The 13,666-nt window shown below is 56.2% G+C and overlaps 2 protein-coding genes across 4 annotated transcripts in view; both read right to left on the bottom strand.

Moving 5' to 3' along the window:
• Positions 1 to 529: 529 nt before the first annotated feature.
• Positions 530 to 3,065, bottom strand: SELPLG (selectin P ligand). The gene is made up of 2 exons (XM_042805308.1): positions 2,635 to 3,065; positions 530 to 1,824 (listed from the first exon to the last, which is right to left on the bottom strand). The coding sequence occupies exons 1-2, from the start codon at positions 3,041 to 3,043 to the stop codon at positions 536 to 538; spliced, it is 1,698 nt and encodes a 565-aa protein (XP_042661242.1). The 5' UTR covers positions 3,044 to 3,065; the 3' UTR covers positions 530 to 535.
• A 1,302-nt stretch (positions 3,066 to 4,367) lies between these two features.
• CORO1C (coronin 1C) overlaps positions 4,368 to 13,666 on the bottom strand; it is a 54,887-nt gene continuing 45,588 nt past the window's right edge. For all 3 annotated transcript variants that reach the window (XM_032984833.2, XM_032984835.2, XM_032984836.2), the window contains exons 5-11: positions 12,579 to 12,760; positions 11,876 to 11,995; positions 11,128 to 11,232; positions 9,018 to 9,163; positions 8,210 to 8,267; positions 7,873 to 8,118; positions 4,368 to 7,288 (exon numbers count right to left, since the gene is read on the bottom strand). In XM_032984833.2, the coding sequence (XP_032840724.1) occupies positions 7,169 to 7,288; positions 7,873 to 8,118; positions 8,210 to 8,267; positions 9,018 to 9,163; positions 11,128 to 11,232; positions 11,876 to 11,995; positions 12,579 to 12,760 (977 nt within the window). In that variant the 3' untranslated portion in view covers positions 4,368 to 7,168. The remainder of the gene's footprint in view (positions 7,289 to 7,872; positions 8,119 to 8,209; positions 8,268 to 9,017; positions 9,164 to 11,127; positions 11,233 to 11,875; positions 11,996 to 12,578; positions 12,761 to 13,666) is intronic.

The following is a 13,666-nucleotide window of genomic DNA, read 5'->3' as shown; positions in this document are numbered from 1 at the left end:
CTCCCACGCTGCAGCACGAGGCCGAGCCCCACGCGGGGTGGGGGTCCTGGGGGCTGCGGTTCCCAAATCCCCGAGCGGGGCCTGGGCAGGGGGGGCTGTGGGTTTCGTTTCTGCTCCCCCCCCCCCCACCTCCATCCCTGTGGTGGTGGTGGTGGGGGGAGGCTGGGGCTGCTGCTGGGGGAGCAGGATGGAGAAGCGAAATTTCAGCGGGGGGGGGATGTGGGCAGGTGGTGGAGCAGGGAGGGGGCTGGGGGGTGTGTGGGGGGGCTGTGCTGGTGGGTGCCGTCCCCACCAGGAAGAGACCACCGTGTCCTTGTAATGTTTTAATGGGGTGAGCCTCGAGGGCTGAGCGCGCCCCAGGAGGGGAAAGCAGCTCCCCACCACACCGGTCCCAGTTAAAACACGAACCCAAGGGGATGGGGGGTACCGGGGCTCCATGCCCACACCGCATCTCCCCGATGCTCTGGGGTGCAGGACTCCCCCCCCCCCCTCTCCCCCCCCCCCCCAAATCCCCCCTCCACCCCTCCCCGCTGTCTCAAGGGTGTTCTGGCAAGAAGCTGCTGAGAGTCAGGTTGTCACCGTCGGCCTCGGAGCCGCCGTCGGGCAGCAGCTTCTGCCGCGGCGCCGGGCAGGGCTTGGGGCCGTTGGCGGCCAGCTCGCCGTCGGGCAGCAGGGAGGAGATGCAGACCATCTCGGTGCGGCTGAGCCGGCGGTGTGCCGTCCGCGCCCGGCGCCAGAGCAGGGCCCCCAGCACCCCCGTGCACACCATGAAGGTGGCGGCCACCAGGGCCAGCAGCAGGATGGCCAGCAGGCACTTGCCCATCACCCTGCTGGGGTCCCAGGGGACCGGCTTGGTGTCCCAAGGGGCCGAACGAGTCGGTGTGGGGGGAGCATCGGGTTTCTTGACTTTTTTGTAACCCGCGGTGGTGGAGTTGAAGGATGGGGGGGTCTCCGAGCGTGGCCCAGTGGAAGAACTTCCCTCCGTGCCGTGGGCCACCGTCTCCTCCTCGCTAAGCGACGTGAGCTGGCTGGGGATGGTGGTGACGCTTTTTTGGGGTGCTGCCTGTGTGCCGGGCGCTGGCGGTGGCTCAGAGCTCAGCAGCAGGTCGGGCTCGGGGGAATCAGTCTCATCCAAGGGATCGGCTGTGGTCGGCACCACGAGCGCCCGGGGTGGGCTGGTGTTGGTGCTGGGCGCCGGGGATGGTGCGGAGCTCAGCAGCAGGTCGGGCTCGGGGGAATCGGTCTCATCCAGGGGATTGGTTGTGGTTGGTACTGTGAGTGCCCGGGGTGGGCTGGCGTTGGTGCTGGGTGCTGGGGGTGGCGCAGAGCTCAGCAACAGGTCGGGGTCGGGGGAATCGGTCTCATCCAGATCAGCTGTGGTTGTCACCACGAGTCCCCGGGGTGGGCTGGCCTTGGTGCTGGGCGCCAGGGATGGCGCAGAGCTCAGCAACAGGTCGGGCTCGGGGGAATCGGTCTCATCCAGCAGATTGGCTGCGGTCGGCGCCGCGCGTGCCCGGCGCAGGCCGGCAGCGTGGCCAGGCTCCCCCAGCAACTGGTCGGGCTGGGGGGAATCCGTCTTGTTGCTGCTGAGGGGGACGGTGGCAGCGTGGCCGTGCCCCAGAATGGCGGTGGTGGCACTGGGCTGCTGCCCACTCTCGGCTTTCCTCCTGCGGGACAGCGGCGGGGGCTCAGCCTGCGCCGGCCCGGCCGCCCCCCAAAGCCACAACCCGCCGCGGTGCTGCTCTGGCGGTGGCACAGCCCCGCACACCCACAGGGTGCTCAGCACCAGCACCACCAGCACGGCCCAGCCCGGCACCATGGGACCTGTGTGGGAGAGGAACAGAGGAGGGGGGGGCTGATGAAATAATTCAGGGCTCTCAATGGGAGGATGCTGAGCTCCATCGTTCAGGCTGGAAGTGGCCCTAAGGAGGGGGAATCGCATCCTCCTCTCCACCCGCAGAGGGGACCCTGGGTTTTGGGTGGTGGTGGGGGTGCTGGAGGATGGGACCACCGACCTCCACCTGCGGGAGCTGGGCCCCGCTTGAGAAAAACATTTTGAAAAGGAAGTTGAGCTGTCTGGAAATGGGAAACGAGCCGCGATGGAGACGGCGGCTGTTGCGGGATGGGCAGTTGCAGGATGACTCCCCGTGCAGAAATGAAACCGCCGGGGGTGTCGCACACGATTCGATCGGAGCCCCCCGACCCCCCCTGGGGTGCCTGTGCTCCCTCTCCACCAGCCAGGCTGGCGCGGGGCTCCTGGGCTGAGGCCACCATGAGCTTGTGCATTTGTGCCAGAGTGGGGTGGGGAGAGGCAAACCCACCCCAAATCCACCCCAAATCCCCCCCCACCCCCACCCCGTTACATGTGTTGATCACCAATCCCCCCCCTCCAGCAGCCCCAGTGGGCAGAAGCCGGGGTGAGATCCCTGTGTCACCCAACAGCACCCAAACACTGATCAATGCTCCCCCAGCACCGAGCATCCCTGGGAGGCCCCCACCTCCCCAAAGCACCCGCTCGCCTCCTAAAAACCCTGGAGACCAGCACTGCACCCATTCACATCCCAAGGGGGACCCTGAGCATCCCCTCTGCACCCACACCATCCCTGGGGGTCCCCCCACCCCATCGGGGCTCACCTCTGCCGGGGGACGCCGCGGGACCCGGAGCTTCCGCGCCGGTGGGCATCACCGGCACCGGGGCACGACGGCAGCCCCAGGGCTGGGCGACTGCCGAAATCCGAGGGGGCATCGTGGGCCGCCCTCCGCCTGCACCTCCCGCCCGGGCGGGGAAGGGAAGGCGGGCACGGAAGGGCGGCTGCGGTTTCGGAGAGCCCGGCACGGGAAGGACGTCACGCCGGGAAAAAGGACCACCGAGGGCCAGAGGCTGCGTGAGCCCAACAGTGAGGGTGGCTGCGATGGGGCGGGGGTCGCACCCCAAAAAAGGGACCTCCTGCCTCTTCCCGGTGGGCTGGGTGCCCTGTGGGTGCCCCCCACGGGCCGGCTCAGCCCCACTGGTGGCTCTGCTGAGCTGCGTGCCGGGGCTCATGCCGCCCCAAAAGCAGAAGTGACAGCAAACCTGGTGCCAGGGCTGCCAACCCTCCCCCCCCTCCCCGGGCACGGTGTGGGCACAAACAGGATGGGGGGGGGGGGGGGGGGGGGGCAGGTCATGGTGCCTCGAGAGGGGACGCAGAGGTACCCCGGCACCAGGAAACGACCTTTGCAGGCGAGGAGGAGGAAGAGGAGGAGGAGGGTGAGGGCCTGGCTCGATGCATTTGCAGAAATCTGATGCTAGGCTCCTTCTCTCAGCACCGCCGTCCCCAGGGACGGCAGCCTGCAGCCGAGGTGTGGGGGGGTGGGGGGGTCTGCCAGGCGTTGTCCCAACCGTGTGGCACGGCACAGGGAGCTGCACCGGGTGGGAAATACCCCACCCTAACCGCGGGCACCGGCGCGGCAGCAGGCAGGAGCTGCAGCCGCAGGAAGGATGCTGCAAGAGCACATCCGCAGCAAACGCCCTGCGGCTGCTGCCCCGGGGCTGTAAACAACACCCCCCCACCCCACCCCCCCACCTTCCCGGCAGTATTATGAACCCCCTCCCCGTGCTGGACTCACCCCATCCCTTCTCAAAATCTCCTGGCTGTAGGGGCTGGAAGGGGGTAGCGGTTCCTGTCGCCGCCAGGTCGCCCGTGGAGGGGGGACAGGCACAGAAAATGGGGGGTTCAGGGCTGCGGCGGGGGGGGGGGGGGGGGGATGAGCATCCCCTGGGGTGGCTCCAGGGTGGCCAGGGAGCATCGTCTCTCCGAAAGCATCGCAGGGTGCTGGGGGTTGTGCTGGGGTCGGGGGGTACCGGCGGCGGCAGCTGAGGGTGGTTGTGAAATACGGGGTGAAACGCTGTGGGCCCGGGGAGGCTGCGCTGGGGGGCGAGGGGGGGCTCTCAAAACTCACAGGGACTGAGGGACGCTGTTGCAGCCTTCCCTGGACCCGGTTTCAACTGGGGGAGAGCAGAATGAGACCCCCACGGCACCTGGGGCTCGGCTACCCCAAACCCACCCACACCCCACCCACCCCCCTCCAAGTCCCGGCCATCCAGCCAAGCTCCTGGGATCACTCGCAGGAAAATCACCAGCGAGTCCATGTGTGACTCTGGGGATGGACCCCCCCAGGGACATGGCAGGAGTGGGGGGGGGTCTGAGGACAGACCCTGCTCAGGCACAACCCCCCCACCCCGTCTTGGGGTTAATCGCTGGGGGGGGGCAAGGGCAGCACCATCATCTCGTAAACCTGGTTGTTGATAAAACCTGAAACGCGGGTGCTGAGGGGCAGCGGCGGGTGCAGGACGCAGGGAGTCAAAAGAAAAAGCAAAGCAGAGGAAGTTTATAATCAATGACTTTTATCTTTTGAAAATGGAAGCAAATATTTGGACAGATACTATGGCCGCTCTATAAGAGCGCATCTTTCAGGACTTCGCTGGTTCTCTTCTGGGATATCACGGCTACAAAAAGCTTCAGGCACTGACTCCGGTTGAGCCTGGCTAGGCATCAGTTCATTTAAATAAAATACAGGCTATAAACTAAAAACCAGGGCGGCCTTTCCTCCGCCCTCCTCGGACCGTCTACCACACACCGATCTCCTCTGGGCATTTCAATCCAGCGTCTCAGAAAACTTATTTCCCTCCAATTAGAAAAAACAAAAGGTCCCCAAGCACACAACCCTGAAGTCACACGTACAAATCAACACAGAGATCACCATCGGGGGGAGCGTTAGGTTTGGTTTTGTTTTCGGAAAAAAAAAAAAAAAAAAAAAGATTAAAAAAAAAAAAAATACACATCGTATCTCAGCCATTTACTGCAATACAAAAACGTCACCAAACATTCAAATAACCCGGAGTGTCTGGACTGTGAATCCAGCATCAGTGGTCACGGGCACAGGGCAGGGGATGCTCGTCCCGCCTGCTCTGCTTGCCACTTAAAACAAAGAAAACCCATTTTTATTAAGTTTTCATGCTATGCAATTATAACACATCCTCTGTCTCTTCGTGTCCTGTTCTTGTGCCTCTCCAGCTACGTCGCCCAGCCGTCCTGCCGGTGGGGGCTCGCCTTTGCACACACAGACATCCCTCCAGAGCAGAGAATCCTTAATCTGTAAATTCTGAACATGCAAACACTGGAAAAAAATGGAGAATCGGAGGATTTCTAGCTAACCTAATGGGGGGAAAAAAAAAAAAAAAAAAAAAAAAAAAAATCACTTCAGCCTGGACAAAGGGACGTGTCCCCCGCCGGGGATGCCCTGGGGGGGGTGGGGGACGCTGCTCGGGTGCGGCGGGTCCTGAGTGCACGAGGGTGCACGTGTGTGGGGGGAGCAGTGAGCTGCCTCGGGGACCAGCCCCCCCCCGGTGCCAGGGCGTGAGGCTGCGCAGCCGACAGCTCTTGGACACCCCACAGTCTTTGCCCGCTTTTGGGGGGGCACCAAGCCAGCCTGGCACAGCTTTCGGGGGGGGGGGGGGGGCAAGGGGGGGGGCACGGGTCCTGCCACATCCTGGGGATGTGCAGGGACCCATCCCTGGCACAGGCAGCCCCCCCCCCCCGCTCCTCGCAGGGGAGACCCCACCTGAGCAGGGGTTTGCTGAGCTGAGGCATCCAAGAAATTCCACAAGGAGCTCGCGCGAGCCCGCCGTGCTCACGGGGGGGGGGGGGTGTCTCTCCCCCGAGGATCTCTGAGGACCGTGGGAGAAACCAGTTCTCCAAACTGGGATCCTAAACCACCTTCCCCAGTTCCTTGCGCTCCGAAGGCCTGGGAGTGCAGGGGGGGGTGTCTGGGGACGGAGCTCACTCATCTGATCCAGGAACAAATAATTTCCTGCAAAGTTTTACTGCGTGGTGGGGAGGCAGGAATGATGGAGAGGAAAAAAAAAAAAAATATTAAAAAAAACCCAAAACAAAACAAAACAGCAGAGTCATTTTGTTTCTGGAGACCCGTCATGATAAAGTCACCTAGCTACTGCTAATGCCGCTTTGGAAGCAGAGTTTAAATTTCTAGGGGCCGGAGAATTGCAAGCTCGCAGATTTTAAAAGCTTCTTGAAGTCAATGAGCCGAAGAGCGCGGTGGGGCAGCTCTAGCGCAGAAACAAGTATTTACAGCAGCGCAGGCAGCGGGAAGGGCCAGCCCGGAGAACCTGGGGACTGCCAGTGTCCCACGGCTCGCGTCCCCCACGGCACACCTTCAGCTGTGCTCCGTGGAAAAACATTAAAATAGTTCCTGCACGAAAGTAACTTCTGCTTCAAAATAAAAATTAAAAAAAAAAAAAAAAAAAAAAAAAAGTCAAGTAAAACACGCCCGCTTTGCATGGCTAAAGGAATCTAAACCACGGCATTATTTTAAAAGGGCAACAGGATGCTCGTTTAAAAGTTCTTCAGGGTGTAAAAAGGAGAAGCGTGGCGTGGATCGCCTCGTTCAGAATTAGGGGTTGGTTTGGTTTTTTTCTTTAACTGTCAGCCAAGGGTGATGGGAACACGTTAGGGAGGCAGGAAAGGCAGCTCGTGCGATCTCTGAGGGGGCTCAGCAGCAGCCACGGCCACACTGCAAAGGAAACCGATCTGATTGTTCGAAATCGAAGATTTATACAAAATAGCTTCAGTTTTTTGTTCTCTGAACAGTATAAACACCCGCCACGCGCACACACACACGCACACACACGCAGTGCTGTCCCTTTCAATTGAAAACACAAATACTGCAAAGTGGCAAATAAGAAAAATAAAAAGCAACTTTTTTTTTTTTTTTTTCTTTCTTTTTTGGCAACTTTAAAAAATGGTTAAGAAGAACAATGTGGCATTGGTCCCTAAATCTAGAAAAAGATATTTGGGCACAACATTGAAGGTCAGAATGGGTTTGTTTTCAAGAATTCATAATGTCTGGGGAAAAAAAAAAAAAAAAAAAAGACTGTAAAAGTAGCACTTATTCTTTTTGACTTGTTTGACACAGTCACATAAATTCATTAAAACATCAGGAAAAAAAAAAATTCACTAAAAAGCTTGGCTTTTAATCATCAGCTCTCGTTGACGTGAATTTAGGAGGACAGGAAAGCTCGTACTGGAATGCTGCACGCTGCCGCTCGCCGAACTGGTGGGGAACTGGAATGTGCCTGGGCTGGCGGCGGGGCCAGCGCCGCTCGCCCCGCTCAGTCCGCGATCTTTGCCATCTGCTGCTCCAGCTTGGAAATGCGCTCGTCTTGGTTGGTGATCGTGTCTTTTATAGATTTCAGCTCTTTCAAAATCTCATCCAATTTGGCTTCGTTTTGCTGGAAGGGAAGAGAAGAGACGCGTCCGTCAGGAGCTCTGCGGGCGGGGGGTTTGCAGGGCGAGGGGCTCCTCGGGACGGGGCACAGACTGGCATCTCCAGTGGCACCAGTGCGAGCTTCCAGGACCTACTGGGCCAGTAGCTGCCCTTTCACAGCGTTTAAGGACCTACTTGATGGCAGCTCACTTCCACATCTACGTATTTCTATACCACCCGTTGGCTGCAGCCCCCAGTTATGGACTTGCACAACCTGCATAGTCTGAGGTTCATTTCTCCCACTGTCCCTGCTGGGTTTTGCACAAAAAAAAAGAGGTGCACAGCAGCTCTCCCAGGCAGCTGGGTGGCTGGACCAACGAGCCAAGCTTTTTGTGCCACAACTCCCCCTCATTTTCCACAGCTACAGAAACCTCAACACCACAAGCCATGTGCCACCTCAGCTCCAGGTCACCCACCGGCACCCAAGTCCCCCCCCAGGGTATTCGAATCACACGTGCTCGAGATTTGTTCTAACTATTTCTGAAGATATAGGACCCTGGTAATCCAGTCTTGGGCCACCACCCCCAAAAGCTTGTGGATTTTACTCACAGTGTTTGAGGCATCGGCTGCTTTCTTTGGAGCATTTATGAGATCACTTTTCTTGTTTGCGGCAGGCTTGTTGTCCAGAATGTTCTTCTTGACCACCTTGAGATCCCTGTTCTTGCCTGGAATGTACCCATGCTTCAAGGAGATGAGAAGGGGATCGGCGTTTTTCCCCTCAAACCACTCCTCTGCTTCCAGAGCTGCTTCTGGGCCAGCTGTATCGGGGTACAGGTCGTCCTGGAAGAGGTCCGACTGCAAACCAGAAGAGATGAATTGGTCAAGTGCTTTGGGGCTGGAAGGCACGAGCTGGCTTCAAAGCACATAACCAGGAGGTAGTGCTCACCTTTCGAGGAACTGTCATGATGATGGGCTCGCATTTCCTCTCGTGAAGCTTGAAGAACCTTTCAAAGAAAAAAAAAATAAAAAGAAATTAAAAAAAAAAAAAAAAAAAAAAAAAAGAGGTGTGACTTTGACGTGAGGACAGCCAACATGCCGTGCAAAGGCGGCCTCGGTTCTGCCGCTCGCAGTGATTTACAGGTACCCACTAGCCAGCCTTCTGCTCACACGTGCCTCCACACTCCGGTCACCCCTCCACAAGTGACACAAACTGCACTGTCCTCAGCCAGGCCCCCGGGCACTGCTGTTGAAATGCTCACGTGTTTCAGTGACACAAACCCTGCTCTCCTGATGTGCCTTCCTCCTTTGCCGCGTTTTCCCCGGCAGTTCCTCTGGTCCACTGCGCTGCTGGCTTTAATTACTCTCTAAATTCCTGAAACCCGCTTCCAACCCACTTGCTCTGTGCAAGCTGGAGACTGACACCAGATTTAAGCACCAAAGGTTTATCATCGATATGTTGACCGCGTCGGCTGTAACCGGCCTGAGGCCAAGTTTTCTGCAGACAGCGTGTTCTGCTAGAGACCGCTCACCCGCTTTGACTCAGCCCCAGTTCCCACCATATTTTGAGGTTCTCTCATGTTCTGCCCAGCACAAGCATCGCCTCAGGTCACAGGTCCCAACAAACACCGTGGAAGCAATAGTGTGGCAGAGAGGTCTTTCCAACAGCGGGACTTCCCCCTTCTAACTGGTGGAGCTTGCAGTGGGGTGGCTCGCTAAGATGACACCCCCCCCACCCCGACAGCCCCTCTCCTCACCTGGCAATCTCACACTTGTTCACATCCAGGCCCCTCTTTGGCATGAACCCCATCCCCCTCTGCGGCTCTTTGCTGCTGAAGGTGTTGAGGTAGTGAACGTAGGGGGATTCGTCCGTGATCTCGAAGTAGCGAATGCTGCTGTCCCCCTGGAAGAAACGGAAGGAGGGCCACTCCACACGCCCGCTCCCCGCCAGGCGAGGCAGCCGTCGGTCTCACCCGACAGCCCTTCCTTCCAGGAACGCCGCCGCAGAGCCACGCACAGTTTATAGCTATTTTTTTTCAGGCTAAAACTTCCGTTGCTTGCCGGTCGAACGTGCCTCGTCTCAGGCTGCCCACGGCAGCCGCTATCGGGCAGCACGCCGCTGCGTTCTCGCTCGCCAAACGGCATCAGCAGAACCACCATCGAGATCCCTACTGCAACCCAAGTACATTATAGAACCATAGAATGGTTTGGGTTGGAAAGATCATCCAGTTCCTTAAAGCCCCCCCAGTGCCACCCCCCTGCCCCAGGCAGGGCCCCCTTCCCCCAGCCCAGGGGGCTCCCAGCCCCGTCCAACCTGGCCTTGAACCCTTCCAGGGAGGGGGCAGCCACAGCTGCTCTGGGCACCCTGGGCCAGCGCCTCACCCCCCGCACAGGGATTTCTTCCTTCTATCTAATCTAAATCTGCCCTCTGACAGTTTAAAACCCTTCCCCCTCATCCTACCCCCACCCCCTGACCCAGAGTCCCCACCCCCCGCCTTTCCTGTCCCCCCTTTAAGCCCTGGGAGGCCGCTCGAAGGGCTCCCCGGAGCCTTCTCTTCTCCAGGCTGAACCCCCCCAACTCTCTCAGCCCGGCCCCCCAGGGGAGCTGCTCCAGCCCCCCCAGCATCTTCGTGGCCTCCTCTGGCCCCGCTCGAGCAGCTCCGGGTCCTTCTGCTGTTGGGGGCCCCCGAGCTGGCCCCAGCACTGCAGGGGGGTCTCCCCAGAGCAGAGCAGAGGGGGAGAATCCCCTCCCTGGCCCTGCTGCCCCCCCTGCTCTGGCTGCGAGCGCATGGTGCTGGCTCACGGGCAGTTTTCCCCCCACCAACCCCCCCAGTCCCTCTCCTTGGGGCTGCTCTCCAGCCACCCCTCGCCCAGCCTGGGTTTGTGCTGGGGATTGCCCCGACCCACGGGCAGGACCTTGCACTTGGCCTTGTTGAACTCCATGAGTTTTGCCTGGGCCCACCTCTCCAGCCTGCCCAGGTCCCTCTCCCTTCTCTCCAGCATGTCACTGCACCACAAGAGCTGAACAGTCTCTCAGCAATAAATGCTGTTCTTCAAAATACCGTGGTACAGTGACCTGAGCTCGTGCTTCCAGACTGGGGGAGCCGACTTCCAGATCTCCTCTTGTGAAAAAGCTAAACTTTCTGCCACAGTTAGGCAGAAAGGCTATAAACTGGTTTCTCTTTGATTCCAGGCAATTCTACTACACTAGCATCTCTGAAACAGCCAAAGAGGCAGCAGCTATAAAACAAGTATTTCTCATTAGCTGTTCACAAAGATGGGATTCTTGAACGTACTTGCATGGATCCTCCTTTGTAATTACTCGTTCATCTTATCCTTGGCTCCTATTTGTAGGAAGTCCAAAGCTGTGGCACCAGAAGTGAGCACTGTAGAGCACTTAATGCTTACAAATTGCTTTTAGAAAGGAAGACATGACTCCAGTTTTCTATTACTTAACCCTGCAACATTACAGTGAGTGTCGCTACATGCTCCATCATCTCCAAGCACAAGGAGGATAAGATCTAAAATATACCTTCCTCCCACACTAATGTACAATCCTTTGGGTCAACACCAACAAGAGTTGATGGTATCTGACTTGGTGCATAAAAAGCAGCTTTACCTAAAGTAAATCTATCTCAAAGAAACATCCAATGATACACCAGACCTTCACGGGGCAGACTTCACAGGCTCTCTGCATGCTCCTGCAGAGCAGCCTGCTTTGTCTGCAGCCCCGACCATCGCTGCGGTGATAGCTTTTGGTTCTGCCTTTCTCAATCAAGACACCTGGGGAACATTTCCCAGGCATCTTTCTTTCAAGAGGAGTCTCCCTCTAAACACAACAAAGTCACTCCAAAAGCTTCCCGTTACCTTGCCACACAAGTAAATAATGTTGGTATCTGGATCGTAGAACGGCAGCAGGACCCCGTTGCTGGTATCCATCTCATGAAGGGCTATTGGCTCCTCCATGTTTTTCTGAAAATAAAAAAAATCCACTGATGTTAATGAAGAATGGAAAGGCTCATGTTAACATAGGACCAAAATTATGTACAGTTTTTTGTAGCTACTGAACACACTGCGGTGTCTTCACCACCCTGAAGGATCTGTGTGTTACAATAGCAAATGCTGGAAATGTTCACAAGCTTATTCATTCCCCAGGGACATTTTAATCACAAAATGCAATAAAAGCAGGACCCAAGAAAATTCACAAAGTCAAAGGAAAGAGGTGACATAGTCCCGTTAGCGAGTGTCTTGTGCCAGTGTGATGGGATTGCTGCTGTCTCACTCTGCGCAGAAACTGTACAGAATGAAGTGACCTTCACAGAGCCACTCTGCTCCGTGTAAATCTTCTCAGGCACTTTGAACGTGCAGCTCCCTGCTTCATCGCTGCTCTTGGCGAGGCAGGGATTGGCACAGGAGAACTCACATCCTTTCCTGAGTGAACATCCAGCCGAAATAACGGCGCTACCTTCTGGCACAGGAAGCCCGGGAGGAACAGGCAGGAGATGAAGGAATATGCTCAAGTATATGAACTCTGAATTTAGTGGGTGGTTGCAGGTCTGGGCTAGTAACTCAACAGACGTTACAACAGCAAAGTCGTAACGGGACAGGAACCTACCGGATTCCAAAGGGCAAGCTGCCGTTCGCTCATGCGGCTGAAGCCAGTTGTGAAGATGTTTCCATCAGCGAGGAAAATGGCTCGCATGGGCCGGGCACCCTCGTGGGTTTTCTCTTTCTCCTGAAAGGGATTCACTGATTAGCCTCTAGCAAGGAATAGGAAACCCACGCGGTGATGGATTCTCTTCTGGCTGCACGGAACCCCTGGCAGGACACACTGCTCCTCCACGCAGGATGCCGACTGCACGGAGCGACTTCCAACTATTTTTGCCCGACTCTTGAGGGAAGAAACCAATTACTAAACTACAAAAGAAGTGGTCGTTCCTGGCTCATTTCAGCTTTGCCGATCAAACTCTGGCAAGGTTGAAGGAAGACTTCTTTGCAAGCTACGACACATACGCAGGCTGCTAAATCTCCACTTTGCATACAGAACTTTGGAACTGTAATTATACAAAAGGATTAGATGTGGAATTACGCTCCTGCAGGTTTTAAAACTGAGCCCTAAAATCCTAGTTCAAACACTAATCCAAATAAACCCAGGGAAATCCTTCAGCCACTGCTATCCCTCCTGTAATTTTTCCCTCACTTTGAAAAACATGACTAAACATGGTATACACTAAGCAAAAAGGTTCTTTCTCTATATGCTCTTGCTAACTCCGCAGGAGTGAAATCCAGTTGCTTCTTTAATTATCATGCAAACTTACAGCAACAATTTCTTGTTTCCTGGGGTCAATAACTCGAACTTTTTTGTCTTTAGAAGCTGTACAGATTAGGCTGCCATTGCGATTCCAGCTCACATTGTAAATCATATCCACGTGCATGTCATCCAAGTTTATGAGGGCTTCACCTGTTCCCACATTCCAGATGATGATTGCATTATCACAGCCTGAAAGAGAAAACAACAGGTAAAGTCACAACACTGGTATATACAGAAAAAAAAAAGAAAAAAAGAAAAAAACAAACAAACAAAGAAAAACCAACCCACAAACCAAAACCCCAGCAGCAAGGAACAAAGAATAAAATCTACTGCAGCTCTAAAGCCTCAAGTGCTGACTCTTCAACGCATTCTGTGCACTGTCATGTACGCAGAGCCCCAGGCTGCACACCCTCACTCAAATACAGGCTCAGAGCAGGGACCAAACAGCCAATAGAAGGCACAAAACTCCTCCCGTGAAATCATCGAACACTTCCTCGGAGGTGCTGTAGCTGTCCCAAAGAAAGGCAGTTTATCTGGGAATATTTGGGCACTGCCAGCACCCCAGGCAGCGTGCTGCCTGCACACATGGGGCAGGCAGGAGGGACTGGAGAGGTCCCTGGCAGAGAAGAAGCTGAAGGGAAAAGCTGGAGGTGCTGGAGCAGCTGAAGGAGGGCTGGGAAATGTGCCCTGGCTGCTGCTGCCACAGCAGCTTTGTGCAGGAGCTCCTGGGTCCTGGCTCAGCTGCAGGACGACAGAGCAGGAGATGCCAAGGGCAAAGAGGCAATGTTCTTACAACTCTATAGGTGACAACACTGGGTGGCAGGCAGTCGTTGCCTTCTCAGGTCAGAGAGATTTGTGGCAGAAAGTGTAGAAGTGGCACGGATGGAATATAGGGAAGTGACAGCAGGAGAAACAGCGGAACAAAGAGAAAAAAGAATGGCAGGAAGCAAAAGCTGAGGTCAGCAGTTTCACAAGGACTACAACCATCAGGTGGGTGGTTTTGTTCAAGGACCAGACAGCAAGAAGACAAAGAATAAAGCCTAAGATAAGATGACAGTTAAACAAAGAACAGGACTGGAGGACCAGGTAAGGGAA

This window comes from Tyto alba, unplaced genomic scaffold, assembly GCF_018691265.1.
Source record: "Tyto alba isolate M040663 unplaced genomic scaffold, T.alba_DEE_v4.0 Super-Scaffold_44, whole genome shotgun sequence".
NCBI lineage: Eukaryota > Metazoa > Chordata > Aves > Strigiformes > Tytonidae > Tyto > Tyto alba.
The sequence above is the reverse complement of the archived record's forward strand: the minus strand, read 5'-3'. Positions and strand labels throughout refer to the sequence as shown.